This window comes from Neurospora tetrasperma (assembly GCF_000213175.1).
Source record: "Neurospora tetrasperma FGSC 2508 unplaced genomic scaffold NEUTE1scaffold_4, whole genome shotgun sequence".
Classification (NCBI taxonomy): Eukaryota; Fungi; Ascomycota; class Sordariomycetes; order Sordariales; family Sordariaceae; genus Neurospora; species Neurospora tetrasperma.
The window spans coordinates 3353298-3380882 of record NW_009799102.1 but is presented as its reverse complement, the minus strand read 5'-3'; the positions used below and the strand labels follow the sequence as shown (position 1 = coordinate 3380882).

The 27585-nt window shown below is 52.2% G+C and overlaps 9 protein-coding genes across 9 annotated transcripts; 5 read left to right on the top strand and 4 right to left on the bottom strand.

Annotated features, from left to right (window-relative positions):
* Nucleotides 1-24: 24 nt before the first annotated feature.
* NEUTE1DRAFT_117539 (uncharacterized protein) lies at nt 25-1747 on the top strand (the record flags this gene model as incomplete). The annotated part of the gene is made up of 1 exon (XM_009854191.1): nt 25-1747. One exon carries the CDS (start codon nt 38-40, stop codon nt 1262-1264), a length of 1227 nt encoding a protein of 408 aa, XP_009852493.1.
* Nucleotides 1748-3254: 1507 nt separating this feature from the next.
* Nucleotides 3255-6028, bottom strand: NEUTE1DRAFT_123357 (uncharacterized protein; the record flags this gene model as incomplete). The annotated part of the gene is made up of 2 exons (XM_009854190.1): nt 3255-5606; nt 5670-6028. The coding sequence occupies 2 exons, from the start codon at nt 6026-6028 to the stop codon at nt 3404-3406; spliced, it is 2562 nt and encodes an 853-aa protein (XP_009852492.1).
* Nucleotides 6029-6675: 647 nt separating this feature from the next.
* Nucleotides 6676-8396, top strand: NEUTE1DRAFT_147460 (uncharacterized protein; the record flags this gene model as incomplete). The annotated part of the gene is made up of 3 exons (XM_009854189.1): nt 6676-6683; nt 6739-7459; nt 7533-8396. 3 exons carry the CDS (start codon nt 6676-6678, stop codon nt 8022-8024), a joined length of 1221 nt encoding a protein of 406 aa, XP_009852491.1.
* A 1483-nt stretch (nt 8397-9879) lies between these two features.
* NEUTE1DRAFT_123354 (uncharacterized protein) lies at nt 9880-10701 on the top strand (the record flags this gene model as incomplete). The annotated part of the gene is made up of 1 exon (XM_009854188.1): nt 9880-10701. One exon carries the CDS (start codon nt 9880-9882, stop codon nt 10699-10701), a length of 822 nt encoding a protein of 273 aa, XP_009852490.1.
* A 2057-nt stretch (nt 10702-12758) lies between these two features.
* On the bottom strand, nt 12759-13474 carry NEUTE1DRAFT_130730 (uncharacterized protein; the record flags this gene model as incomplete). Its single annotated transcript, XM_009854187.1, has 3 exons — nt 12759-12843; nt 12905-13057; nt 13131-13474. The coding sequence occupies 3 exons, from the start codon at nt 13472-13474 to the stop codon at nt 12759-12761; spliced, it is 582 nt and encodes a 193-aa protein (XP_009852489.1).
* Nucleotides 13475-16384: 2910 nt separating this feature from the next.
* Nucleotides 16385-16775, top strand: NEUTE1DRAFT_111332 (uncharacterized protein; the record flags this gene model as incomplete). The annotated part of the gene is made up of 2 exons (XM_009854186.1): nt 16385-16571; nt 16627-16775. 2 exons carry the CDS (start codon nt 16385-16387, stop codon nt 16773-16775), a joined length of 336 nt encoding a protein of 111 aa, XP_009852488.1.
* Nucleotides 16776-18130: 1355 nt separating this feature from the next.
* NEUTE1DRAFT_84553 (uncharacterized protein) lies at nt 18131-19824 on the bottom strand (the record flags this gene model as incomplete). Its single annotated transcript, XM_009854185.1, has 1 exon — nt 18131-19824. The coding sequence occupies one exon, from the start codon at nt 19703-19705 to the stop codon at nt 18503-18505; it is 1203 nt and encodes a 400-aa protein (XP_009852487.1).
* Nucleotides 19825-21584: 1760 nt separating this feature from the next.
* Nucleotides 21585-23671, top strand: NEUTE1DRAFT_65869 (uncharacterized protein; the record flags this gene model as incomplete). The annotated part of the gene is made up of 2 exons (XM_009854184.1): nt 21585-21821; nt 21886-23671. 2 exons carry the CDS (start codon nt 21591-21593, stop codon nt 23617-23619), a joined length of 1965 nt encoding a protein of 654 aa, XP_009852486.1.
* A 1380-nt stretch (nt 23672-25051) lies between these two features.
* Nucleotides 25052-26013, bottom strand: NEUTE1DRAFT_111329 (uncharacterized protein; the record flags this gene model as incomplete). Its single annotated transcript, XM_009854183.1, has 4 exons — nt 25052-25087; nt 25149-25219; nt 25404-25796; nt 25968-26013. 4 exons carry the CDS (start codon nt 26011-26013, stop codon nt 25052-25054), a joined length of 546 nt encoding a protein of 181 aa, XP_009852485.1.
* Nucleotides 26014-27585: the final 1572 nt, after the last annotated feature.

The window sequence follows — 27585 nt, the reverse complement described above, 5'->3', positions numbered from 1 at the left end:
CGAGATTTCCCACATTCCACTTCACACTTAGTCTTGTATGGTCAACACCCATTCATCCAAACTACAACAACAACAACCATCCATCACCCCACTTCCACTCTCGCCATCATCACTACCTCCACCACCACCTCCTCCCCATCCAACAACCATGAGCTCAATCTCGTCCGACCAGCCCGCCCTCAAGGGAAAGGGCCCCGCGCCCAACTACGATCACCATCACGAGTCCACCACCAACGGCGCCGGCGGCTTCCGCCCGCAAGCTCCCATGGCCGTGCAGCCTCCCAGGGCCGAAGACCTCCAGAAATCCTACGCCAGCATCATCACTAACGATGCCGACCCCAAGGACTGGTACGGCTACATGATCAACGGCCTCGGCGCTGTCATCGGCACCATTGGCGCCATCCCGTGCTGCATCATGTGCCCGAACCCCTACAAGACCGTGCAGCAAGGCAACGTCGGCCTGGTGACCAAGTTCGGCAAGTTCTACAAGGCCGTCGACCCGGGTCTCGTCCGCGTCAACCCGCTCGCCGAGAAGCTGATTCAGGTGGACGTCAAGATCCAGATCGTCGAGGTGCCGCAGCAAGTCTGCATGACCAAGGATAACGTGACGGTGCAGTTGACGTCGGTGATCTACTACCACATCGTCAGCCCGCACAAGGCCGCCTTTGGCATCACCAACGTCAAGCAGGCCCTGATCGAGCGCACCCAGACCACGCTGCGCCATGTCATCGGTGCCCGCGTGCTGCAGGACGTGATCGAGCGCCGCGAGGAGATTGCCCAGTCCATCGGCGAGATCATCGAGGATGTCGCGGCCGAATGGGGCGTGGCCGTCGAGAGCATGCTTATCAAGGACATTATCTTCTCCCACGAGCTGCAGGATTCGCTCTCCATGGCTGCCCAGAGCAAGCGCATCGGCGAGAGCAAGATTATTGCCGCAAAGGCCGAGGTCGAGGCCGCCAAGCTGATGAGGCAGGCCGCTGATATCTTGAGTTCTGCTCCTGCTATGCAGATTCGCTACCTTGAAGCAATGCAGGCTATGGCCAAGTCTGCGAACAGCAAGGTGATCTTCTTGCCGGCGACGAATCAGACGATGCCTAGTCAGGCCCAGTTCAATGCGTCGTTGGATGCCCCGGGGTCCTTTAATCCGGGTGAGCAGGGTGAAGGCAGCGGTTCGAAGAACAAAACGTCTACGTTCCACGACTTTGGAGGTTCCGATGGAGGATTCCAGCAGGCGTTGAATGCCCACTTGGTCGAGAACCTATAAGCCCCTTAGGGGGTACAAGGTCATGATACGATGGTTAACGACATGGACGAATATTTACCTTCTCAAACCAATGACGATGGCAATAATTGAGTTTTGGCGGAGTTTACGACCCGATCCCTCACACGAAGACAATGAACACATTCCAACGCTCCAGCCTACCGCTGCTCAGCTACGAGCTTAATCAGGGGCCTGGTCCAGCAACATCACTCTGCTTATTGCTCGCGCCTCTTTCCAACAGTTTCTCTTTTTCCCTTCACAGTACATATCTTTTCTTTGTAGGATACCCGTGGAATGCTTTGTTTTGTTTTCTCTGAGTTGGAAGGCACGGTACGGGGAAAGATAATGGGAATGATTTCTTCGCTTGGACTATGGGATCGCTTGTTACCATTACATGCTTTGGATGATATACTCACGTTTCATTACCTCTACATTATACACTCGCTAGTATTGGTAATGATAATTCAATTTTACAGTCACCACCTGTCCCATCGTACACACTTGTTCAGTATAGCTACAGTGTCTGCGGTGCTTGATCACGGAATAAACTGATTGTGACCCATGTAAATTTCGATCATCGTTACAACACTATCTCCTATGTGTACTAAACTTCTCCAAATTCCCTCCTCAAACATACACATGCCTTTTTTTCCCCGTCTAGCTTCCCCTCTTTATCGCAATCTACGTGCATTGATGAAGATCTACAGTCCAATGCTCGTTGACTGTCAGCTTCGTACTCCGAGTGAGACAAGACACATGCAACCCATCAAGGACCACCGCAAGGACAGTGCAAGATGCCAAAGTTCAAAACCCAAGATGCATCACTAATATCAACATGAACATTTTTAAAACTCATAGCAAGCCTCGGTGGTTTAAAGGAACACATAAACTTATACATCAACCCTAGACAAGTTGATCGTAGGTTTATTCTAGAGAAAAAAAAAAAAAGAAGAAGAAAAAAGAAATGCAGAAGAAGGTTGCTTACTTAAAGGTCGGTAATTGCTGAGGGCAAGAAGACGCACGTAACCTGGCTGATGACCAACTGGAATTGGGTTTCGCGTCCCGCGCTGGGCAGTTAGTTAGGTCGGTTGTGACATGCAACGAACAGAAGTACCTCTAAACTTGAACGCTCCGTCAACACTTGCCCCTTTTCTAGAACCAGGAAAGGATCAGTTATCAGAAACCATACAGCAACCATTGACCAGGATGAACCCAACCCGCTCGCTCGCTCCATGACAGCGTCAAAGACAGTCTCAACTCTCAAAAGACGGCAGTATCAAGACGAACCCACGACGAAACTAACCAGGTGAGCCACATTCCAGCTCCATGAAATAATGGAAGGCTTAGTTTGCTACTCTTACCTTACCTTACCTTACCTTACCTTACCTTTTTACAAACCCGTCAATAAGTGTGCATGGAGAAAGTAAAGAGCGTGGGACTTCAATCAGTTTCGTGGCAGCCAAGTCCGTCGTACACCAGAGCAATTCTAATTACGGTCTGCAATTCACTTGGCCTCGGAGGAGGAGGGATATAGCTGTCGTGGTTGTTTCGTTGAGGGCCCTGTAATGCTTCTTTCTTTGGTCAAACCTTTTTCAAAGTGGAGGGAGGGCTTTCAGGGGTTGGTCGGGGACGTTGCAGTAGCGAGAGATTTGAATCGTTTTAAGCTCCTTGAAGTAGGCGTCCCGTCGACGAGGATTGTGATAGCTGTACCGGGTCCGTTGGACTTTTGACGGCTGATTGTCCCCGGTTGCAACCTTCGATTGTCGACCCGTTTCGAGTTTCTTCTACTTTCGGGATCTCATCCATGAAGACGCTGACCAATATGGTAAGTATTCGTTCGTGCTGTGAAGGTATACATAGTAGCGTAGGTCCAGAAATGTGGTCCTTTGAATATCTTGGATACGTTAGCATGGAAATAGATATACAAGTCCAACGAACGCTCGCATTTCTTCTACTCTCAAACGCAGGGGTAAGATTCGGAACAAGACTGGAACGGTTATAACAAAATAGTGGTCATCATTAACCTACTTCTATTCCAAAAAGGCATCACTGTCTATATCTTGAAGCTCATCCACTTGATATCCACCCATATACCCATATTACTATATATACCTCCTTGTCTACAGCTCTGGTTATCTCTCTCTACCTAACATTATACCGAGCAATCAACCCGGCCATCTTCTCCACGAACCATCCCTTAGGATCAGGACTCGTGTCCGCGCTCTCCGCAATCGTCAGGATTGTCCTGACGCCCACACCCACGCTATCCGATCCGGTATACTCGCGGAGGGTATTCAGCACCTCACTAACAGCCGCCTGGTCGCCACCAAACGCTCCCACCTCGTTCAACACCGCGCCCAACTCCTGGAGGTTGTTCACAGCGGGAACAGCAATCTGGTAGTCAAACGACTCAGTGACGTCCAACTGCTCCATGACGGTACGCTGCGAAGTCGTGGCGAGAATCAAAAGACGGTGGCCCTTGGGCGGGGGAGTAACCAAAAGGGTGACGAGGGCCTGAAGGATGGTGTTGGACAGGCGCGGGCCGACGGGGTTCCATTCGATGATGCGCTCGATGTTATCAATGATGAGGAGGGAGAGCGGGGACTTGTAGGCGTCGGTGAAGATCTTGTGCATGTAATCCTTCTTGGCCACCTCGTCGCGGAAGCCAACCATGTCGGTGGGCGTGATGAACTTGATGAAGGGGAAGTCGGACTTCATGGCGATGTGGGCGGCCAAAGCCGTCTTTCCAGAGGCCGAAGGACCGTGAAGGAGAACGGTCATGTGCTTGAGGCGCTCGAGCTTGCGCACGTTATTGACGTAGAGCAGACCGTCCTCCAGGATCGAGGTGATGCTCTTGGAATAGTGGATGACGCCGTAAGCCAGGTGCTTCTCGAGCTCGGACTCGTCGGCGCCGAAGGCGGGCTTGACTTCTTCGAGGGCATTGAGGAAATCTTGGCGGTTGACCTTCATGTTGGCCACGTCCTCAGAGACGCCAGCCATGGTGCCGACTTTGATGTGTCGGGAGAAAGCGTACGAGGTGGCGGACTTGACAAGACCGCTCAGCTCGGCACCGGAAAAGTTCTTGGTAAGAGTGGCAAGCTCGGCGAGGTCAACGTCGTCAGCCATGACCTTGTTCTCCTTCATCTTGGAGGTGTGGATCTTGAGAATCTGGCCACGGCCATGCTCATCGGGAAGCGAGATCTCGATTTGAACCTCGAGACGACCAGGACGAAGCAAGGCGTCATCGATCATGTCCTTACGGTTGGTCATTCCGATCAGGAGGATGTTGTTGAGTTGGTCGACACCGTCGAGCTTGGAGAGCAGCTGGTTGACGACACTGTCACCGACACCGGTACCACCGCCAGCACCCGAACCTCTCTGCTTGCACACAGCATCCAACTCATCGAAGATGATAATGTGCAAGCCGGACTCGTCTCCCTTCTCCTTGTACTCCTTCTCGGCATCGGCGAAGAGCTTACGGATGTTCTCTTCAGACTGACCAACGTACTTGTTCAACACTTCGGGACCGTTGATGACCTTGGGTTCCCTGGCGTTGAGCATCTTGCCGATCTGTCTGGCAATCAGGGTCTTGCCGGTACCGGGAGGACCATAGAGCAGCATACCCTTGACGTGCATGATGCCAAGTTTCTCAATGAGTCCGGGAGGGAAGATACGAGAGGCAAAGGCACGACGGAAGATGGTGGAGAACTCGGTATCCAGACCACCAATGCCCATATTCTCGAACTTGAAGTCTGGGGCGATGATGGCGTTGGCCGCTGGGCGCTTGTTGGAGCCCTTGAGCTTGATGGGTGACCTGGCATCCTTGTAGAAGCCAATGCTGGCCTGGTTGGTGAGAATACCGCGTGCTCCAGGGTCACTGCGTGTGGGAGCCTCGCCCGATCCCAGCATGGTCAGGTCAACCAGAGTGACCGTCTTGACCATGACAGCCAAAGGGATGTTCTTGACATCAAGAAGGAACCTCTGACCCGGAGCAAAGACCTGATTCTGGAAAGTCTTGAGAAACACCTTGGCCAGCTCATCCTGGTCATAGGGGGTATCGACGATTCGGTTGGTTGACGCAAATCCGATTTCGACATCCATGGAGCCAATGTAGGCGTCGCCTCCACGGGCAAAGGGATCGTAGACCTCTCCCATCAACTCGTCCATCATGCCAACGCCGCACCATGTTCGCTGGGGGTCTGACAAGCTGATGTGACCTGGACGGAAGCCGGGGGTGGGGCGTGCCGTCACCACGTAGTCTCCTCGTAGCTGTCTTCCTGTCAAGCGGATGTATAGATCGGTGCCGTCGCGGTTCGGGGGGAAATCGTCGGGCGATACGGCGCAACTGGAGTACGAGGTTAGCAATCTGAATTGGACAAACTGGCCGTAGGGGGCGTAGGGAACTCACATGTTGCCAAAGATGTAGAGACTCTGCAACGTCTTGTCATCCACCTTTGCGAGCCGAAGGGGGACACCGCGACCGGCTGACTGAGAAGGGTATCCGCCAGGAGCGGGCTGTCCGCCGTAACCACCGCCACCGCCGCCGCCATAGCTCTTCTCGGATGGCGCACCTCCATATCCTCCAGCGCCGCTACCAGAGTATTGGGGTTGAGAGGGAGCGCGACCACCTGGGCTACCGTAGTTGGTCGGTGTTGCGCCGCCGCCGTATCCGCCTCCGGCTGCTTGTTGGACGGGACGACCGGGGAGACCAGCTCCTCCTTGTGGGGTTTGGGGCTTCTTGCCGAAGAGGTTGCCTCGAATATCCATGGTGAGTGTTTTGTTGTGTGGATTATAAGTTACGAGTATCGAGGAGTAGGTGGATGGGTAGGTGGGTGTAAATCGGGAGAACCAGTCGCCCTTGGTCGTGTTTATCTAAGTGTCGTTGGAGCGTGGAGTGGGCGCACTGGATTCGCGCGCAAGTACGTAGACACGTCGTGGATGTTGGTTCGGTTGATTGTAATTGACGATATGGCCGGGTATGACCACAGAAGATGCCTGTCCTTTGAGGCTGAGCTTCGGTGTTTTGTTGAGTTGAGAGAGGAGGGGATGGGGATGGAGGTCTGTTGTGTCAAAGGAACGCTATTACTACGTTGGGTGGTTTCAGCTGTGTCCCTGACGCTGTACAGGAAATGGTGTCAACAGCGGTTGTATTATAGAGAGTGTTGTCAGATTACCTGTACAAAGGCGCCAGCTTTCAATTAGTGGTGTATCCCCAGACTTGGTCCCCTGGCGCCCAGCCTGGACTCGCCCCTGACCAACGGGACCAACGTACGTCAAAGAGCGGGGCACGTGTTGGCCGCAAGATAAGATAAGACCACTGACTCCAAGTACCTCTACTTCCTGGTTCTCCCAATGTTGTCCAACTACACCATCACTTGAAGAGAGACGATTCCATCGTTTGTCTCAATACCAACATGCCTCTGTGAGTAAAAGACTTACTCCTATTCTTCAAGCAACAATTACCAACAGCACAAAAGTCACCTGCTCGGAAAGAAATCATGGAACGTCTACAACGCAGACAACGTCGCCCGCGTCCGCCGTGACGAGGCCGAGGCCCGTGCTCGCGAGGAAGCTGAGGAGCAACGCATGCAACAGGTCGACGCCGAACGTCGTCTAGCCATTCTGCGCGGTGAAGTTCCGCCGCCACTTGAGGAGCAACCACCAGCACCAGAATCCAGCCATGATCATGGGCGCCGTCATCGTGAACGTGATCCTCTGATAGAAGGACGCAAACGCAAGCGAACAGGCGAAGATGACACCGATTTTGAAATGAGGGTAGCGCGGGAGCGGGCCACGGCAGGGCAAAATGCGGCGAGGGAGCTGTCTGGCCCAGTGAAGTCGACTTCCATCACTACTACTACTGCATCGCTGGTCGATAGCAGGGGTCATATCACGTTGTTTTCTGAAGAGGAGCTGAGGCTTACAGAGAAGGATGAGAAAACCGAGACAGAAGCAGCGAAGAAAAAGCGTGAGGAAGCGGAGCAGCATCAGGTACGCTTTACCAGTGCGGCTGGCAGGGATGCGGAAGGCTTGTTAGCCAGAAATGGCCCCTGGTATGCGACACCGGATGGCGACGTTGCTGCGTTGGTGCCATCCAAAAACGTGTTCGGGAAGGAGGATCCCGGGCGGAAGGCTCGTGAGGTGGAAAGACTGAGTGCAAGCGATCCTCTGGCGATGATGAAGAGGGGTGCCAAGATGGTGCGTGATCTCAACAAGGAACGGGAACGGGAGAATGAGGAAAGGGAAAGGGAGCTAAAGGAATTGCGAAAAGAAGAGCGACGACGAGAAAAGAGGAGGCGAACAGAACATCGCAAGGAAAAGCATGATGGTAGAGCGTCTGGTGACGAATCTGACCGTGGTAGGCGGTCTCGGTCGGAGAGGCGGGAACGGGACCATGATCGAGACCGATCGCGAGATAGAGACCGGCACCGCGACCGTCACCATGACCATGACAGGGATCATGAACAGGGTCGTCACCATGAGGAAAGGGAGAGAAATCGCGACCGAGAACGAAGTCGTGGGCGTGAAAGAGATCAGGAAAGGAGGAGAGATCATTCTCGCGACAGGCACCATAGACGGCCTAGTAAGGACCGAGACGATCGCGAGTATCGCAAGCACAAAGACCGTGATGCCCGCGATGATAAGCATGACTATCACCGGCATCACCGCTCGGAGAGGTCAGATTACGAGCACAAGCCAAGACGTCCAAGACACGATCAGGCATAGCATCCTTAATTTTTGCATTACGCAAAATGCAGAGTAATACAAACCTTAGCGTCAACATAAAATAGCCAATAAGATACCCATCCAAATGTAATACCATCCAATAACTCCTAATCTGACTCCAATCCCCCCGAACCTGTATTCCACTCACCTCTCCTTCCAAGGCAAACTAATCTTCACCTCCCTCATATCCCTCTCCACCATCTCCTTCAAGCTTCTCGTCCCCTCCCCACCCTCCTCCAACATCACCCCCAACACCCTCAATACCTCCTCCACCAACTCCTTACTCCCCCCTTCTGGCCGATCACTATAAACATCCACCCCTTCCTTGGTAAAAAGCGTCGACGCAAACCACGTAACCGCCCATCTCTCCTCCACCTCCCCCGTCTCCTCATTCTTGCGTTCCCCCCAACCCAGCACCTCCCAATGACTGGTCACAAAAAACAACCACCCACTCCCGCGCCAGTCCCAGCTGGTCGTGTCCTCTTTGATATTGTCCCAGTTACCCGTGTCGACTCCCGCGACGGTTTTGACGCCTCCTGAACCGGAGAGGGATTCGTATTCGACCAGGTCGTCGATACGGGGACGGCCATCTTTGGTCGGGGTTAGGGGGCGGTACGTGATGCGGACGTTGCGGGCCGAATGCCACATGGAGAGGGTCGAGTGGGTTACGGACCAGGTGCGGTGAAGAAAGTCGAGGGGTGGGAAGGGGATGGTTTGTGGGGGTGGGGAGGAGTGGGAGTATTTGTAGGGGAGGCGGAGGGTGATGGTGCCTTCTGGTGAGGAGTTGGAGGGCGGTGTGGTGGCCATGGTTGGTTGATTAATTGAAAGCCGGTGGGTGAGATGGTGAGTTGACTAGTATTGTCGAGGACTGATAAGAAACAGAGAAGCAGAGTTGATGGTGAGATGGGCTGGTCCTATATATGTGCAAAGTCTCGGGATGAAAGTGACGTCCAATGGTCGATGATCAGCTGAAACAGTGTGAAATGTAGGCTACTACCGATTGGTTCGCTGGAAACACAGGGGTTCAAGTTTGCTCGAGTCCCCTGACTTCTTGGTTTGGATATCTCAGGCACAAACGGCTGGGCTTATCAAATCGAGAAAAGTGAGTGGAGATCACATGGGATTTTCGGCTTAGGATTGAAATTCAGAAAACTTCCAGCTCAATAAGTCGTTGGGGTCCAACTTTGATCGTGAAAGCCACAACAGCAGTGCTCGAGGGTCAGCTGCCTTTTCTCGCTTGTTTTCAATATTCTTGCCGTCCTGTCACATCTCACCCACAGGTATCCTCTGATTCCATTGTCAAGTGCGGTTCAACCAAGGTGGTGTCATACTGTACAACTCGATCCATAATCCAAGTCAAGTCCAAAAGAAGATCCAAAGTTGAAAAGTGACAAAAACACCAATCGGGAGGGTGACATTCCGAGACAAGGGTTCCATTTCTCCCCAAATCCACTGTGCGGCTGTTCCTGTGTTCTGTTTTAGCGGGGAACGAGTGGGGCCCCACAAGGCTGATTCCACGACATCTCTCGACTCCACTTCCTTCCCCGGTGTTTCTTGGCGCGTCGTCTGGGGCGTTGATCCTTTTTCGAAACTTCACACATCGACTTCTGCCACTCATTCACATCGATGACTGAACGGCACTAACGACTTGATATCCTACAACGTGTTACACACAACTTGGTATTCGAATTACCCAACCCGGACACACGGCGCTTCTTATCCCAACCACTTCTCGAAAACTGCGTCCAGCGACTCAATCCTCAACCCTCAATCCTCAACCTCACCCAAACTATCATCAACTCCTCAACCTCAACCCACCCACCCATCCGCTCCGTCCCTTCGTTACCACTGAACAACCCACCTCACCACCTAACCTCCACCACCAAACCAAAATGACCCAACCACCAATCGACAACACCACCACCACCACCACCACCACCACCAACACCAACGAAAATGACATCTTCACCGACGACGTAGAAGCCGAAGCAGCCGCCATGGCCGCAGCAATGGGTTTCTCCTCCTTCGGGCACCAAGCTCCCGCCGACTACTCCGAAGAAGAAGGACCCGCTGATGATCCCCACGGAGGCCAACAACGTCCCTCCAAGAAACGGCGCTACAACTCCCGCATCGACGACGCCTACGTCGGCCCCACACCACAGGGCACAGGGGCGAATGACGTGCCTGTTCAACAACCGAGGGTTTTTCATGTGCCGAGGGGTGGGGATTCGAACGAGATCAACCTCGATGACGATGCCTCTGCTGCAGCTGATGTAACATCAACAACTAGTCTTCCGGTTAATTCATCGCTATCTTTACCGCCCAAACCGCAAGTCCAAGTTCAGGTATCGAATCAACAACACAACCAAAGAGGTAATCATGGTGTGCATAGCGGACGAGGAGGCGGTAGAGGCGGTAGAGGCGGCAGGGGTGCTTACGGTGGAGGAGGTGGAGGAGGTGGAAGTGGAGGAGGAACACATGGTCGTGACCCGACGAAACCTTGGTACACGGATTACTACGACCCTTCGAGCAACGAGAACCCGTGGGAGCGGTTGGAGCAGCAGCGCGGGATGGAAGCCGTGGGGAAGTGGTTGCCTAGTCGCTCTGGAGGTGGAGGTGGCGGTGGTGGTGGTGGGCGAGGTGGGTTTGGGGGTCCTGGTTCTGGTTCTGGTTCCGGGCAGCAGGAGGGTCAGTCGGCTGTGCAAGCGGTGTAGGAGGTGCAGGGCGTGGCTTAGATGAAGGCCATTCCTCACTTCGTTGATGCAAGTGGTTAGGATGATGATGATTGCGAAGATGGTGGTGATGACGGTGGCAGTGACAACAAGAGCGGCCGATATCAGTTAGTATCAAAGCCAGCAGGGGCGAAAGCTGGAGCGGACGTTGAAGCTGGAGGTCAAGCTTGACACCGCGCGTTGACAGGCAATATGTGGCTTCGCTGCTGCTCGTGCTGCTACTACTGTCGGTAATGCTGGTTGCTATGGAAGCAATCGATGGTTTGATACCCTAGTCCTTTATTCAACAAGTCATGTTCTTATGTTTCCTTATCCACATCGGACTTTCACTTCTCAACACTTCCTTCCTGTGGGTGGCCTCTACTTTTCTTAGTGTCTCGTCCTTGCGGGATGTATGATGGATGTCATCCAGATCATGGATGACGAATTGATGGCGGATGGTATGTATATGTTTATGTATCAGTGTTGAGCCAAGGGGTTACCCCTTCACTCACTTACGTAAAGGGTATGTGCTGGCCACATCACATGAGACTACCTCTATCCATCCATGGGTTTCCCTCACCGAGGCCATGTCTACTTCTTCTTATCGTGCGTTGCCCAAATTACTCTCACATCATTATTGTTCATTCAGGGAGAGAGAGAGAGATCATGTCGTACGGGCCACTCGGCCAAGTGCTTTCCCTACCCTGACTACGACGCTTTCTTACCATACAAACAGTCACGGTTCTCATCTATACACCCACCTCAACAGGCAAAAGATCTTTTTAACTACCAAAGGCGACATATGAACAAGCCAACCGTCTCCATCAACGCCCTAGCCAAGACTAACGACACTATATCCACAAGAAAGAAATCAAGCCACCAAATCCCCGAATCCTACCCTCCCCCCTCTCTGGTACAGGCAAACCCGGCTAGATACAGAAGAGATATGAGCTATCCACCAACCACACACCAAACCACTTTCCTATCCAAGCAACAACAACATCTACTCTATTGTCGTCTAGCCTCAAGAGGTAATGGTTGCTCCACCGTCAGGGGTCGAAGGGGAGGTACCCAGTCACCCGGCACTTCTGTCCACACTGTCCGTCCGTACCTGGGAACAGAGTGTGTGGTCCGTTTCCCTGGTGTCGAACGGTCCCCAAATACAGACACGTGCCGGATCAAGCCAAGAAGCTGACAAGCAAGCCGCTCAGGACAACGGATCGAGGAGGGTGTCATGTCGGTACCTGGATAGTGGGTGTGTGGAGCTCCTTGCAGGTCTCGAAGTCGTTTTCCAAGAATGCTGGACGAATAGGTAGCGCAACCATCACTGTCAGACCCGCTGCTGCGCTCATCGTGCTCACACACCCATCCCCACGCCGGCAGTAACCATCACGATCCTGCAGCCCTGTCAGGCTTGTGTATTCCGCAACGGCTCGGATCTTTCCTCCCACGGCCATGTGTTCTATCCCTGCGTGTCGTCACCTCCCGGTCCAGGTTCCTACCCTCCCTTTCAGCAGAAACGAAGCCAAGAAAACGGAGGGGGGTGTACAGTTGCCCGATGCCTGGTACCTGGTCCCTGGATGCGGCGTCTAACCCAACCCATAAAATATTCAGGATCAAAAAAGCCACCAAGAAAATCCTGAATAACAGTCCAATCAAAGAAATTGGGCATTTTCCCGAAACGATGTGGTCCGTGGTAAGGGAAGAGCAGGGGGGGGGCGTGGAGTTTGAACGAGGAAAACGCCGCAAGCTGCACGTCTTGACGCATTCCAGCCCAACCTAACGACCACCCCCGTCAACCGTTAAACTTGACTCCGTTTTTTGCTCTGTCTCCGCTGGGCGTATATCGCGGCTAAATTTGCCGCGCCTCATATTCTTTTTCCAACGTCATCTCTTCCGCAAGGCTGAGAATTGCAAAAGACCTCGGGGGCATTTCCCCGTTTTGGGCAAAAAGTAAACATGAAAAAGGGGTATGTGCAAGTATACTCCTTACGTACCGAATCAAAAGAAAGAAAATGAAGAGAAATCGTGTTAAGATGCAGACGTAACAAATCGGTTTAGAACGCATCCGGAGAAGGGTGGCGTGCCCGCGCCTTGCTGTACTCCTTGGGGTGCTGCTTCGCCGCCTTGGCCGAAAGAGCTCTGATTCGAAGCAGTCAGTTTGAGTTCGCTTTTCTTGTGGTTCTTGGGAGTCAAAACTTACGTCACTTTCTTCTGTGTCCATTCGAGATCTTTCCGCACTGCCTGTGCATCTTCGAGCCCCTGAGCGAATCGGGCTCTTGTTCTCGCGAGACGTGCTTGCGCTTTAGCTTGAAGCTCGAGGACCTCGCGGTGCTTTGCGTTCAGACCGCCAGAACTATATGAAAAAGTGGATCCGATTAGCAAATAGTCCAGGAGAACACAGCTCTCCGGTTCGGAAATGAACTCACATCTTGGCCTGCTCGACCGTCAAGCGATCGAGAGGGATCGGCGAGAACGTGTCCGCAAATCGATCTTGCATGTACTCATTAAGATCGATGCCGCTTGCAGATCCCGCGCTCTCGTAGTCTCCCTGGCTGCTTCCAGCATAGGTAGAAGCGGGAACAGAAAAGGTGGAATGACCCATGCCAGACCCCGAAGTCACTGACGGATCGGATTCCTCAGGAGGAGAGACGGAGTAGTTGCTGTCATTGCTGTTGTAGTAGGCAGGGTACGTGGGGTACTGCCCCTTTCCGGAGGGAATGGGGACCGCGCCAGTAGCCGCGTAATACTGAGTAGAGTAGTTTGACGACATGATTGTAACTGTGTAATGTATGACCTGAATGCAGAGGACGTCACTGTAATGGTGGATACCAAGAATAGAGTTATGACGGCTTGTGCGTTTGTGGAGTTCCCCAGGTTCGGATGAGGACTTGTGGGTAGTGGGATGTGGAGTGATGCCAGGGGCTAGACTGGGAAGAGTCAAGTAATAGGAAGCCCCAGTGTCAAGATACTTGTCAAAAATGTCTGAGAGTGTAAATAAGGTCTTCAAGAAAGTGTTGGGTCTGGATCTCAAGACTGAAGATGTTATGGAGAAGGAGAAAGAAAAGCTCAACTACTTTGGTCATCAAACAACCCCCTTTTATACCTTTCTCAACCTCCCCCCCTGTCAACAACTTCGAGCCATCATGATCTCGAGGGGATAAGAGTCGGTGACTCTATTCGTGGACAGGCCTTCCTTGACCCCGCTTGTAAACCGGCAGGAGATAGGATCAGGTTGGCAGGGACGGGGATGGTGGTGACGACGATGGACTAGTCTCGATAGTGCCTGGCCTGTCATCCACTCTTCTGCCGTGGCGATATGTCCAACGAGCATGAGGATGGCAAAGCGGATGGGGGGATCCCTGAAGCTTTCGACCATAAGGAAGGCTCGGATTCGCCTGCAGATGGATTTCGATTGCTCAAAGAAAGGCAATGCATATGCCGAGAGGCATCTATCACCGTTTGTATTGGTGGACCCAGAGTGATGGAAGGAATATCAAGTGAGGGTCCTGTCAGGTTTTGCCAGATTCACGCCGCATGTAAGTGAAAAAGGAAAGGGCAGCCCGGAAAGACATCCAGAGGGCGAACGAAGCACCAACGGGGAGGCCCGGCTGGAATAAACAGGGAACGAGAGGATCGATAACCAAGTCCAGAATGGAGCACAACGGCATGTGGAGGGGCGTGTGTGCAACAGGTTGTCGATAAATGGAAGCAGGCATCGGAGGCATAAGCCATTGTAGGCAATAAGCAAGGGGTGCTCTGGCCAGAAGTCAGGCAAGGATGGCTCGGGTATGAGGAATGAGTGAGTTGTTGACGGTGTATGGCAAACCGGTGGGTAATAGAAAGTGAGTGTCGGGTCTGATATTCCACCCAAAAAAAAAATTATTTCTGTGAGTATGAGTAAATTGTGCATAGAGAGATGTATCAGACTTGCGTTGGCCAACTGGAGTCGATCTGCACCATGGTACGCAACACGGGTCGGGAAGCGGTACTAAGGCACCGGCTTTTCCTAAGCCGCTTCCGTGTACATGGTGCACTGTGTAGGTTGGGAGAGCTTCTCACTTGGAAAACTGGTGACGAACGAAACAAGCGCGCTCGTCCGTTAATGCTAGCCATATGGCAGAGATGTTGCTGGATCCGTCAGCGGTAGAACCGTTTTCGTTGGTAGGAGCAAATATTGAGTTCAAACGGAGGGTGCGAAAAGGTGTGTTAGGCAGTGATGCAGGGAATCAGGTGAGCGATGTGTTGTTCGAAATGCCTGCATCATAGGTTTGTTTCCCCCTCCCTTCCTCGAGATTCGGATTTCTCCCATTTTGTTCAAATAATGCCCTTGGCCTGACATCCGTACCTTTTTAGCGTCCCTGGAACGTTCTGTTTGGCTTGTGGTTCCCTTAGCTTCATTCTTTTCTCCCCTATAAGAGAGCGGGAAAGTCACCAGTACCTTGCTGTAAGACTAAACTCAATTCCAAAATTGAGATAATTCCATTGGGTGGAATGGAAAACGCCCCCAACCATCGGGCAGCCTTGACCCTACAGCAATTGGTTGGAGACGTCCAACAGGGCATTACTCGCATTGTGCTGAACCTTGGGCAAGACAGCATAGGTGACATAAGTTGGGTCCCGATGGAAATGTCCGAAACATATATACCCAAATGTTTGTCTGGTCAAAGATGACAGAACAGCTTTGGGATATGGACCTCGCAGGAAAGTTCAGGTACAAATTGAGGATGTAGTCAACTTCAAAGCTTTTCTTGAGGGCATTGGGCCGCTTGGAGAACCTCATAGATTGTTTTCGAAGGACGCTCTGTCGTTATATGGACTATGGGAATGAAGCCTCTATGCGGGTCTCAGACGCTGTGATGTTCAAGCTGTTTTGCCTTGCCTAGATGACATGCCGAGGAAGGCCTCGGGAGCCTTCAGCCGTGACAGTTGACATGAGTATGATTCAGAAGGCCACGCAGTTTGACAAGAAGCGGTGCGCTCTGGGGCTCTATCCCTGGGGGATTCAGGCGAACTGCAGAGATCCAAGGGCGGGTGCATGTGCCGGTCTGTCCTGTGAGGCAACTCCGGCGCAGTGACATGTACGACAATGTTAATCCATGTAGGTCAAAGATAAACAGAAGAAGACATCGAGGCACTTGCCCAAAGGGTCTCGTACGAATTTGGAACCCTGAGTGGAACTGACAGAACGTGACGGCCTGAATCCCCCTTACTTACTGAAGGAAACATCGATTGACTTGCGAAAGTAATATCCCACGCTCAAACATCCCAATACATTGGAAGCCCAGCGGAGGAAAAAGCCCAGTCGAGAAAAAAGGCGTCCAAAAGGTCCAGGATGTAGACGGAACCTGACTTCTGACACCTAGTTTCTTGAACCGTTTCCATCCTGCGTCCCCCAACCACAGGCAAATTCCCAGACATTAATTCTAGCCAGAGGGTACCTCGATAAGGTGGGGGAGGAGCATGACTTGCAAAGCATGCGAAGACGTAGCTAGTGCGGTTTTGCCGTCCACCAACAAGAAGCGAGAAGCCATATGATATGCTGTCGTCGGGCCACTCACTTGAAGCGCCATCAACCCGGACCTTGCTAGCATCTGAGAGAGGCAAAGCTAGGCCGGCCCAATTCACCTCGCATGGCTGATAGCTAGGATGCGAACTTGCGTCCCCGCGAAAACAACCCCCAATGGCGGCGCTAGGCATTGCGTCAGAAGTGCCGGTGAAAGTGAAGAGTCCAGCCCGGTGGTCAGCTTATCCTATGGGGGAGGAGTGGCAGAAGCCTGACAACGGAGAGCTCGAACGTTCCAACGACGAACCGGTGGAAGAACAGGTACCTTGGCTGGTATGTGACATGGCCCGTGGATGTGGTGTAGGTATGCAAACGGTGTACATACGTACATAAAATAAATCCCTTTGTGCCTGATGCAGGCTCGGGAGGGCAGCAAGGGGACAACGCATCAAGCCCTCCTGCACGTCCATGGCGTGGCACGGCGCAAAGACGTATGGGTGCATGGGGCGACGACGGCTGGTTGTTGCTGGTGTTCGAGAAGGAAAATGGGTTCCGCGGCTGGATGTAGCCCGTGTGGGGACATTTGGTGACATGGAACAGCGAAAATGTAACCTCAGTGTTTGAGTGGAATTAGGGAAATGCAGTCCAACCAAACTTGCGCCGGACGACTGATGACTGGGCACGATTTCATAGGATGAAAGATGCCATAGCCGGAGCCCCAACGTGCCTGCTGAGAGAACCATGCCGGACAACGTACACGAAGCGTACATGACGTGCCAAATCCGCGCCCGGGGGTATGAGAAACAAGCTTCCTCTTCATGTTTTGTGTCGTGACGAGGTTTTCAAAAAGGAAGGATGTGGCGGGAAGGCAAGCATTGAGATTGACGATGTTGACTGTTGGTCCATCTGAGGGGAAAATGATAGTGGGTGGCAGCCTAGCTGCATGCTTTGTTGTCCAAGGGACATTCATTTGGCTTCTAAGATGTCGTTAGAGAAAAGAAAAACAAAAAAGAAACGCCAGTAGGTAGTGATCGTGGATAGGGCCAAACCGTATGGGGGCGAAGAACTCTTTTGCCGCTCGTAGTTCGTCTACCTAGAGGTATCTACCAATTGCTGTCTCCCGTAGACGTCCGCCCAATTTGTAACGGCTGGTTTGCAGGCCAGGCCTCAGCAGTTCGCAGTTCGTGGCAGACAAATGCGGCTAGGCTTTTCGGACCATGAAAACTCGCGAATCATATCAACCGATAGGTTACCAGGCGTGACATGATATCCGGGCCATTCGTGGACATTATCATGTCGTGTAATCATGGGAAGAACGATGTCGGAGGATCACGAAGGCTTGGTAGCCGAAGGTGTAAGGTGGTAGAGTGCGGGTCGGTAGTAGAGAAACAGACTGAAAAAATTCCATTTGTCAATTACGATGTCCAGTTCTGAGAGGATGAGAGGTGCTGGAAAAAGGCAAGTTCCGTTAACGGAGGATGGGACAAGGAAAATCGATCAAAGTCAAAAAATAATACCAAGATGACGGGAAAGTAGCAGGCGCGAGACAACCCATGTCAAAAACGCATCCCCTCCCCTGCACTTCCTTTGCTGTCGTGCTTCACGACCTTGCTCCTTCCCCGGATCTTCTCGCAACATCCGCCCGTTCTTTCCGCCTTTTCACGGTTTGGCTGCGAAAAGGAAATGACTTACTCACCGCCTACCTCGCTCGACAAGCCGGGCTGAGTCAATGCATGTCATTTCGAGGTGCGGACACCGCGTGACAGATGCAGGCAGACGAGGCGGGCCTTTAACGTCCGGCCTCGTCCAGTTCCACCAACATGAACATGACGGGAATCCCGAGTGACCCGGGTGACCCCGGTCCTGAAGGAGACGGCCTAGTTCATTATCGGATCAGCACCTTGTTCTCCGAGTCCTGTTTAACAGATGCAGAACGAACGGGGATATGCCCCTGATGGCTTTTCAAAGTTGATGGCTAGATGCTCCCGACACGAGACGTTGTAGGATAGCTGCAGCCGTAGGTGATAGGATATATACAAAAAGTGGTGAGATATACAGGTGCAGCTGGGTATGAGTGTGCATCTCTAGACCTGACTATGGGCCTTTGCCCGGTCTTGCCGCAGAATCCATCCATTACAAAAGTGTCATAGCACCGACATCAGAAACGTTGAACAATCGGACGCCTTTTAACCCCTTGCCCCCCAGAACGCCGGTGATATGCATCGTTGACCACAGTCAAGCCAAAGAAGATGTATCAGGTATTGTCAATCAAGCTCGTGCCAAATCCTCCTTCGTTTAGCCAAAAATCTTCAGGAACCCCCAGATACCGAGACCACTCAGGACGGGGATCGTGAGGTTGTCATCCAGTCCGCAGACGTTAGCCACCTCACTCGCCGCAGCGACGAAGCCAGACCAAATGCTCATGATGCCCAGAGCAAGGCCACCCGAGATCGTCGCCTGAGCCGGGGTAAGCCCGACCGCTTCCGACAGGAGCTGGGGCAGGCGAAGGGTGCCTGTAAACATGAAGAGCTCGTCGCCGGGCATGGGGCCCTTGGTAGGCACCAGCCAGCCCCAGAAGAAGGCAGAGGTGCCCACACCGACCAGAAATGCAGCCAAGGACCCGGCAAGCGACTTGCCGCTTCGAATACGGGGTGTGTAACGGCCGTACAGCCGTCCAAACGTACTTGCCGCAGTGTCACACCAGCTAAGCATCAGAGTGCCCACGACACCGACGTCCTTGGGGAAGAAGCCCAGGACGATCCAGGCTCCGAGCAGGTAGAAAATGACGCCATTGTAACCCGTAAACTCGCTCTCACGCATCAGCGCCCCCAGGACCTTGACGTAGAGCCGGTTAAAGGACGCGTTGTGGTGCCGGAGAACGTCCACCGCCGCGATGGGTATTAGGGCAGCCATGAGGTAAGGGCACACCGACAGTGTCTGCGTTCCCGACAGATAGAGCCATACGACAAAGAAGCCGATGGACACGTGGAGCGCTTTCCTCGGTACCTCGTGCTTGTGTATAAAGGCCTTCCAGTGCCTGTGGATTGGGATCAGGCCAAGCGGGCTCGGACTGCGACTAATGTCTTTCCAGCCCCAGCCTGTATAGCCTGCCGGTTGTGGTGGCAGCAGGTGACCGTTCGATACCTCCCTCTCCTGATTTTCGGACGACACGGCCATGTCTCCCTTGGGCGCGGCTGCTGTCGAGCCTGTGGAAGTCGTTTTCGCATCGGCGGTCTTGGTGGTTCTCTTTTTGGATGTCCGCCGGCCGGCCGTTGGGCGCGTCTCTACCGGGCTTCTGCTTCTTGTGCGCGCTTTCCGTAGAGCGGGCACGCCATCCTCCTCGTTGCCCTCTTCACTAACAGGTAACGGTGTGGCCAGCCGTCTCCTCGCAGCCCTGGTCATGGGCCCCGTGTATGAGTCTAGCGCATCGCGTTCCGAGGGTGTCGGGCTGGGCGAGATGATCCGAGGCGTCGCCGGGATACTGCTACGCGTAGGCATATTGTCGTAGGGGAAGGGAGGCAGGGCGGGCAGCGAGATGGCGCCCGAGAGGATACGTTGCAGGTCGTAGAAGCGCAGGGGCCAGAAGGAAGAGTGGATGTGGCTATCTTTTCTAGACTCGCGCGCGCCGGTCAAGCAGTCGTATGCCGAAGACCAACTAGTACAGGGAGAGGTAGCGGGTTGTTGGTGTCGGTGGTGTATTTGTTGGTTTCGGGAAAACAAGGCCGCTACGTGTTGGGCGAAGGAATCCAGCGTGAAAGTTGTTGTAGACGATGCGGCGGAGAATGACTCCACCGCATGGCTTGCCGGGGGGAAAGGGTTCAGAAAAAAGTTGGCGGGATTTTTGAAAGATGACAAGTGGAAGAATGGGAGGGCTCCAACCTCCAAGCTGAGCTGAGGCGGGACGGGTGACCGGGGGGCCGGGGATAGGTGACTTGTAACCAAGACGGACCGGGTTCGTTAGTCAAGTAAGGCAGCAAATTAGGGAAACCCGTGGTGGCATCAAGACGAGTAATGATGCTTCTGATTGGTAAGTGTTGGTTCTTCTTGACTCTTCTGCCGAATCGATAGGATATGGAGGGTTCAGGTCCAGGAAAAAGAAGGGTATCTTGACAGCAAGTAAAAAAAAAAAAAAAAAAAAGAGATGTGCAAAGCAGGAAAAAAAAGAAACTGTACCGGTACTCGGTGGCTGAGGTGGCACGTTACCCTGGGCTGGACTTGGTTTAGGATCCAGTGATGACGATCATAGACGAATGACAGTGGTTCGGTGTTTGTGAAGAACAGAAATTTCGGCTGTTGCGGATGCCCGGCCATGAGTGCGAGTGGGAATCAGCCGGCGCGTGTCCTGCGTTGCGCTTCAGGTGGTTGCACCGGGCTCCCCAGCTCATTGCCCTGGTCCGTTACCCCAACTGCGGCAAGGCGTGATGACATCGGTGGGTGGTGGCCTTTCAAGAGCAGCAACAGCACACAGCAACGCGACCTTGCATGTGACAGGAAGTTGAGACTGAACTGAAGGGAAGACGGTTGGGCGCGAATGCCGCCATTTCCAGTTCTTGGCTTTGCTCGATATACCTATAGGTACCATCGTATATTGCCGTGCCTTGTTGAAAAGAAACTTTGTACTTGGCTCAACCGTTGGGGTTTACCACTTTCGTTGATTTCGGCTGATGAGGGTTTCTTTGCACACAATCCCCTCTTCATATAAAATTGGTTTAAGCGTTCTTATGTATCATGTCTTCCTATCATGGACTTGAGCAGACGGCCAGTCGTCAAAGAAGGTTGGATGAAGGCGACGCAGACTTGAATTTTTGGGAGCCACTGGAGCTTAGTCGAGCTGGATATTGACACCTTCAGTTGTAGCATTACACTATGTACCTATACCATGTAAGCAAATTGGATCAAGCCTTTATCAGGTTGCCGTGGCTGCATGGGTTCTTCGATGAGACCCACAGTCCAATATCTGATTATTGCATTAGCAACAACAGACGATCGTGAAGATCCGAAAGCTGTCTCTTGTACTGAAATCTAATAGGAAGATCTTGGGGTTTAAACCGATCAAATTGAGTTCGAAAGAAGTGAAGGGAAATGGACCAAGGCCAGTTTCCGCTTTCGACACGTCGTGTGGCCGTGGGGTTACCTAAGTACAGTAGAAGTTCCCTAAGTACCGCTTCGTGCATACTACGTACGTACTGCTGTGTACTGTATGCAACTTGCGAGGTTACGCTCACGCTAGCTTTATCGATAGGTAGATAAGATAAAGATTGTTTGGATGGTCGCCAGGCCAATTTTTGTTTCAACAGCATCGCATTGCCATCATCACGGGCAACACGCAGAGCTTCAGGGATCGATTACAACGCCCCGATACTCCGCCAACCACATAATCAATATGGCGCCTACCCAGCCGCAGACTAAGGTCCGGAAGCCTCCAAGGTCTTGGGACGCTCTCACGCCTCCTCTCGCCCAATGGATTCTCGACTACCTCTCCTCCATGGGCTTTACCCAGCCGACTCCCGTTCAAAAGTCATGCCTTGAGCTCTTCCGTGGCAACAAGGATGTTGTCGTCGAGGCAGTAACAGGCAGTGGAAAGACACTTGCCTTCTTGATTCCGGTAGTTGAGGTAAGCCGGATCTCTGACCGTCTACCAGCTGAAGATGATCATATGCTAACCAATCCTGCAACAGAAACTCCTGCGCGGCGAAGAGCCAGCCAAGCGAAACCATGTCCAAGGCATTATCATCTCGCCCACTCGCGAACTTGCAACCCAGATTTACAATGTCCTCGTTTCCCTCATCAAGTTTCACGAACCCTCCGCTGAAGCCATTTCCCACGCCAAAAGCGACGAGAAGCGCCCAACAGCAACCCAGCCTGTCGTTGTCCCCCAACTACTTGTCGGAGGCACCACCAAGGCTGCCGAGGATCTCGGTACATTCCTTCGTCTTTCCCCGAATCTCCTAATTGGTACTCCCGGCCGTCTTGCCGAACTCTTGTCGAGCGCATACGTCAAGGCTCCCGCGTCTACCTTTGAGGTTCTCATTATGGACGAGGCCGATCGCCTTCTCGATATGGGTTTTGCGAACGAGCTCAACCGCATTCTCGGATATCTTCCGAAGCAGCGCCGTACCGGTCTTTTCAGTGCTTCGCTCAGTGACGCCGTTGAGAGGCTGATTACGGTTGGTCTACTGTACCCACACAAGATCACCGTCAGAGTGAAGAGTCTGAAGGACGGTGGCATAATTCAAGAGAGGAAAACACCAATGTCTCTACAGATGAGTTACCTTGTCACCCCAGCCAGTCAGAAAATGCCAGCAATTGTCCAGCTCCTCGAAAAGCTCGAGCCCAGGCCCCAGCGATCCATCATCTTCTTCTCTTCCTGCATGGCCGTCAAGTACTTCAGTCGTATCCTCGGCGCCGTCCTGCCCGCCGGTTTTTCCGTCACCTCCCTGCACGGCAAACTCGAACCCAAAGTCCGCGAAAAGAACTATGAGCGTTTCGTCAACACCACCTCGCCCATGGTCCTCCTCACTACCGATCTCGCCGCCCGCGGTCTCGATATCCCCCAAGTCGACCTCGTCATTCAGCACGACCCGCCCACCGACACCAAGGTTTTCATTCACCGCTGCGGTCGTGCCGGCCGCGCCGGCCGTCGTGGTCTCGCAGTCGTTCTGCTCCAACCGGGTCGCGAGGAAGGCTATGTACAGCTTCTTGAAGTCCGCCAAACCCCCATCACGCCCCTGGAGAAGCCCGCCATTTCTGTCACCCCCGATGAAGTTGAGCGCGTCTCCGCCGCCTTCCGATCGCAAGCCCTCGCCGACCGCGAGATCTTCCAGATGGCCCAGCTCGCTTTCGTCTCCTGGACGCGCTCCTACATCGAACACCAAGCTTCTTCCATCTTCCGCATCGCCGACCTCGACTGGCTCGACCTAGCCAAGGGCTACGGCCTCCTCGAGCTGCCCAAGATGCCCGAAGTCCGCGAAGCCAAGATCGACCGCTCTCTGGGTCTGGGCATCAACACGGAAGAGATTCCTTTCAAGGACAAGGTGCGCGAGAAAAAGCGTCAGGAAGAGCTGGCCAAGTGGAAGGAGGAGAAGGCAAAGCGGGCACAGGAGGAGAACACGGGCGACAAGCGCAAGAAGAACGAGGCGTGGAGCGGCAAGGCGGAGCAGGAGGAGACGAAACTGCAGAGGCGCGAGAAGAAGAGGAGAAAGAGGGAGGCCAAGAAGTTCAGCGAGATGACAGAGAAAGAGAAGGAGGAGCATCTCAAGCTGGAGCAGATGATTGAGGAGGTGAGGAAACGGAACGAGGCCAAGGCGGCGGAGGAGAGGGCAGCTGCGCTTGCGGCGAACCCGCCCAAGCCGAAGGCTCCGGTGAAGAAGGTGGACGATAGTGATGATGAGTTTGGTGGGTTTGATGATTGAGTAGCTTCTTGGGTAATGGGAGTTGATGGTAATGGTTCATTTTCTAAGACGTAGAGGCGTATGAGGCGTATATACCCTTTTGATGAATTGGAATTTTGTTGGTTCGTGGCATGCTATATCCTTGACACCTATGGTAATTCTGATATTGTGCATATTTGAAAGGTGTAACCTCTGTGCCTGAAGAGTTATCTATCATACACCAAGATGGAGATAAACTATCGATCTCACAAATGTTCTCGAAATTCGAGACATTGTCGTAACAAAGTGTTCGTATGAACAAACCAAACCAATGTATTCAGTCCACTACATCACACCTTCAGTATACTTTTGCTCGCATGCATGCGTCTTGATTTTATCTTCTACCCAATCTTCAAACTCCTTCCTGGACCAAATAATCCCTAATAGACTCTGGCCGGCGTGGTTCCAAGTCATAAGGAGGCATATCACAGCCTTGCAACGGCCTTCCTTCCCTAGTAGGGTGGATAACGTTGAAGTGTCCATGTTCGTTTTTGTTCTCTCAACCACACGCCGGGTTAACATAATTAGAAGTGGGACAAGGTTTTGCAGTTGATTGAATCTTTATTGTCTGAGCTGTAAGGACCATCATGTCCAGAGAAAAACATGCATTGTACCGGAACCGAATTCGATGTTCTCATTCATCAGCATGCCTTTGACTGTTTTCACGCGAAAGTTCCAAAACATTCAGCGAAATGAAACATGTTACAGAAAGCGACTGTTCCCCCGATGTCCATGGATAAACCAGACAGGAAAAAAAAAAAAAAAAGAAGAAGAAAACACACACTAGAAAAAGGAAAACACAGCCAGAAACAAATGTGCGACAAGCAACAAGCAAAACATCACCAACCCAAATAAATTACAAGATCTTGCTAAAAAAAATGTTGAGACTCGGATACCGGGAGTCGAACCCGGGGCTGTTGAGAGAGCAGTCACTCCTGAGAAGTGAGAGTCAACGATGTTACCGCTACACCATACCCGATTGAACTGATATGGTCCGATTTCTGATTGGAAGGTGTATTGGGTCCAGTAGCTATAGCCCTACTTGTCTTTGTGTTTCACAAACGCACACACAACCATCTAGCGACTTGGGAATCGCTTCATTGTGTGACAACATTTCATCTTTCAATAAACCTATATAGAATCAGCAACATTCTGCAAAACTAAGTATAGTACAGAAAAGACGTTATTCCCCCGCACTTCACAATAAAACCAGCAGACAGGGGAAAGACCAGTCGAGTTTTCAAAAAAGGAAACCTGTACCTATCCATTCAATCATTGTAGCATTCGATCTCATCGTCATAATGCCACCAGTAATGTTTGATCGACAACGACAATGGCAGTCTGTCGTAATGAGTTCTTTTTTTCATTCTCAATCGGAACGCAGTCAATTTGACCCCTTTCGGGTCTAGCCTTGTCACCAACACATATCACTGACTGTGTCTGTGCAAGTCTACACGGTTAAGTATACATAAACTCATCAAAAGACCGTTACATTCGCTACAGCCGCTTACCGGCATAATCTTGTTACTGTAAATGTCGCTGATCACTTGCCGTAGTTGGTATTGAACCAAAAGCGAGGCGACTGTTTTTTTTTTTTTTTTTTTTTGGAGGGTCTGGCATGGAACAATAATGGAGAAAGTGAATGAAGAAGATTTTCGTCGGAGTTAGTTCATATGGGGATCCTCTGAGCCTACGTAAGTGTGCATCGCAGGTTTTAACAAGCAGAGTCTCCATCTTCCCTAGCTCGCTCGTCATGCACATCATACCTATGTATTTTGAGAGCTTGTCCAACGGGCAACGGCTGCAGCAAACCGTAACCGTTGACCATTCCGTTGCAACTGCCGACAGGTCCGCCAAGAAGCTCCGGGTACCTACCAGAAAGGTACCGTGCGACATTCTACTTAGGTGATCGAGATGATTTGCATGGCCATGAGCTGAGGCTCCGAAGTCTGGGAGGGATGAGAGGTAACCTAACCGTTGGCTATTGACGTAATGCGACTCGAAAGTTACCTGCTTGACAGAGGTGAGAAAGTCCCAAAAAACCGCAAATGGCTCAACATCCGGTGGTGGTGGTGGTGGTGTGGATGGTTTCCCTCCCTCCCTCCCCTCCCGTCCGTGTTTTGCCTCGCTTCCAGTCCCCCACCACTGCGCTCTGGAAGCTGAGTGTTGAGTACCATTACTTTTTGTATGATGTGATACGGAGAACCCACCATTACGGTTTGGCATCACACCTTTCCTCTCAAGCCTACTGGCTCGAAAACGAGCGGACCACGAAGAAAAAGAAAAAGGGAACACGTAGTGTTTGGGTTCCTAGAATTGAAGCCACTGACTGACACCAATGGTATCGAAGGTCTCGGAGGTCTCACTTCGAGACATGATGACTCAAGGTTTCGCAATGTCAGTTGCCCTTTTGATGGTCTATACGAGAAACTTCTTTTTTTCTTTCCCTCTTGAAAAGAAAATGTTCGAGTCTAGCTCGAGTCTCTACACAATCCGAGTGCGGACCGCGGCCGTTACCCGTGTCTTTCAAGCAAACAGTGTGTCTGTGTGTATATATGTATGTGTGTACCTGTGTCCGTAAATGCGTGTACTCTTGTCTCGGGGGATCTCAGACTCAGGGACCTCAAGACGAGAGTTCGGACGGAAAAACGTAGACGTCGTTGGGCAGCACGGTGCAGTGAGTTTCAAGATCTTATCTCTACAACGGGATCGACAAACGGTGTTGAAGGAGGAGTAGGGAAACCTGCGTGAATGTTGTGACATGGAAGCCTTTGAAAGAAGAGAGGGGGGGGGAGAAAGCTGAGGGCCATCGTTAGACAAGCAGCCAGTGATAGGCGACTGATCGCATTGAGTGACGGCATGATTGCCATTGATCTGCTGGTCCGTTTGTGGTCGCTGCAGGAACAAAAACGAGATTGTATTGGATACGTAACTGCGCGTCAACTAGTGATTCACCCCCGTACAAAGCTGCTGCGAGTGATTGCATCTTGCAGCACGCAGATGGACAAGGCACTGGAGGTGTGCGGCTGGATCTTTCTGTGACAGTCGGTTTAATTGTCCGATACCTAGGTATGTTTGTCGCTCATTCTGCTTACCGTTGTGCCCACCTTGCAATACATGGCTGGCCGCCTTGATATTTTCCATCGTTCGATATACGAAGAGAAGAAAAGCGTACTTGTCTCAGGATGAGACTTGAACAGACAGTCGGGGGGCCTCGGTAGGTACCCACCCCTTCGAAGTTGAGCTGTTATTAGCGTGTGGGGCAGAGGGAATTGCATCTGCCCAGGCAGACCTTGAGGGGCTCTCGATAGTGGGCGATCGAAACGTCCTAGGACCCGGCAGGTTGGGAAATGAACATGTTGGAAGCGAACCCATTGGCGACCAGACCAGGCAAACCAGGCTCTCGGCTATCGCATCGTACCATGATGTTGAGTGTTTTGAAGACTGAAACGAGCAAAGAAAAAAAGGATAAAAGGTTGTAAAAATGAAAAAAAATTGAGATGTGAGAAGTGATCTTGGTGGCACACGCGTGATGTCAAGAATGTGCTATGCAGGTAGTAATACAGAGCTCCCGTAAGACGGCGAGCAAAGACTTTCGGAGTAGGTATCCTTCCAAGGTTTTTCGAAAGAGAGAGGTTATTTTTGAAAAGTCCGATGAAGTCCCCGAACGTGACTGAGAAGAAAGGATTCGACCCGCCCTTGCTTTGCAATCGCATGGTTGATCGATCGAGACAACTAGGGAACCTTGTTTTGTCGCCATCATCAGGGTCGATGCTCGCTATCCAATGCGGGCTCGCCAAAATTTGTGATCCCGCTTGTGATCCATGGTTGTCGTCAATGGATGCCGTCTCGCGTATGGCACCAGGACTTGAATCCCACGGTCTATGGGATTCGTGTAAGAGAAAAAAACCAAAAAAAAGTGAAAACGGCTGGCTGGTGATTGGATGG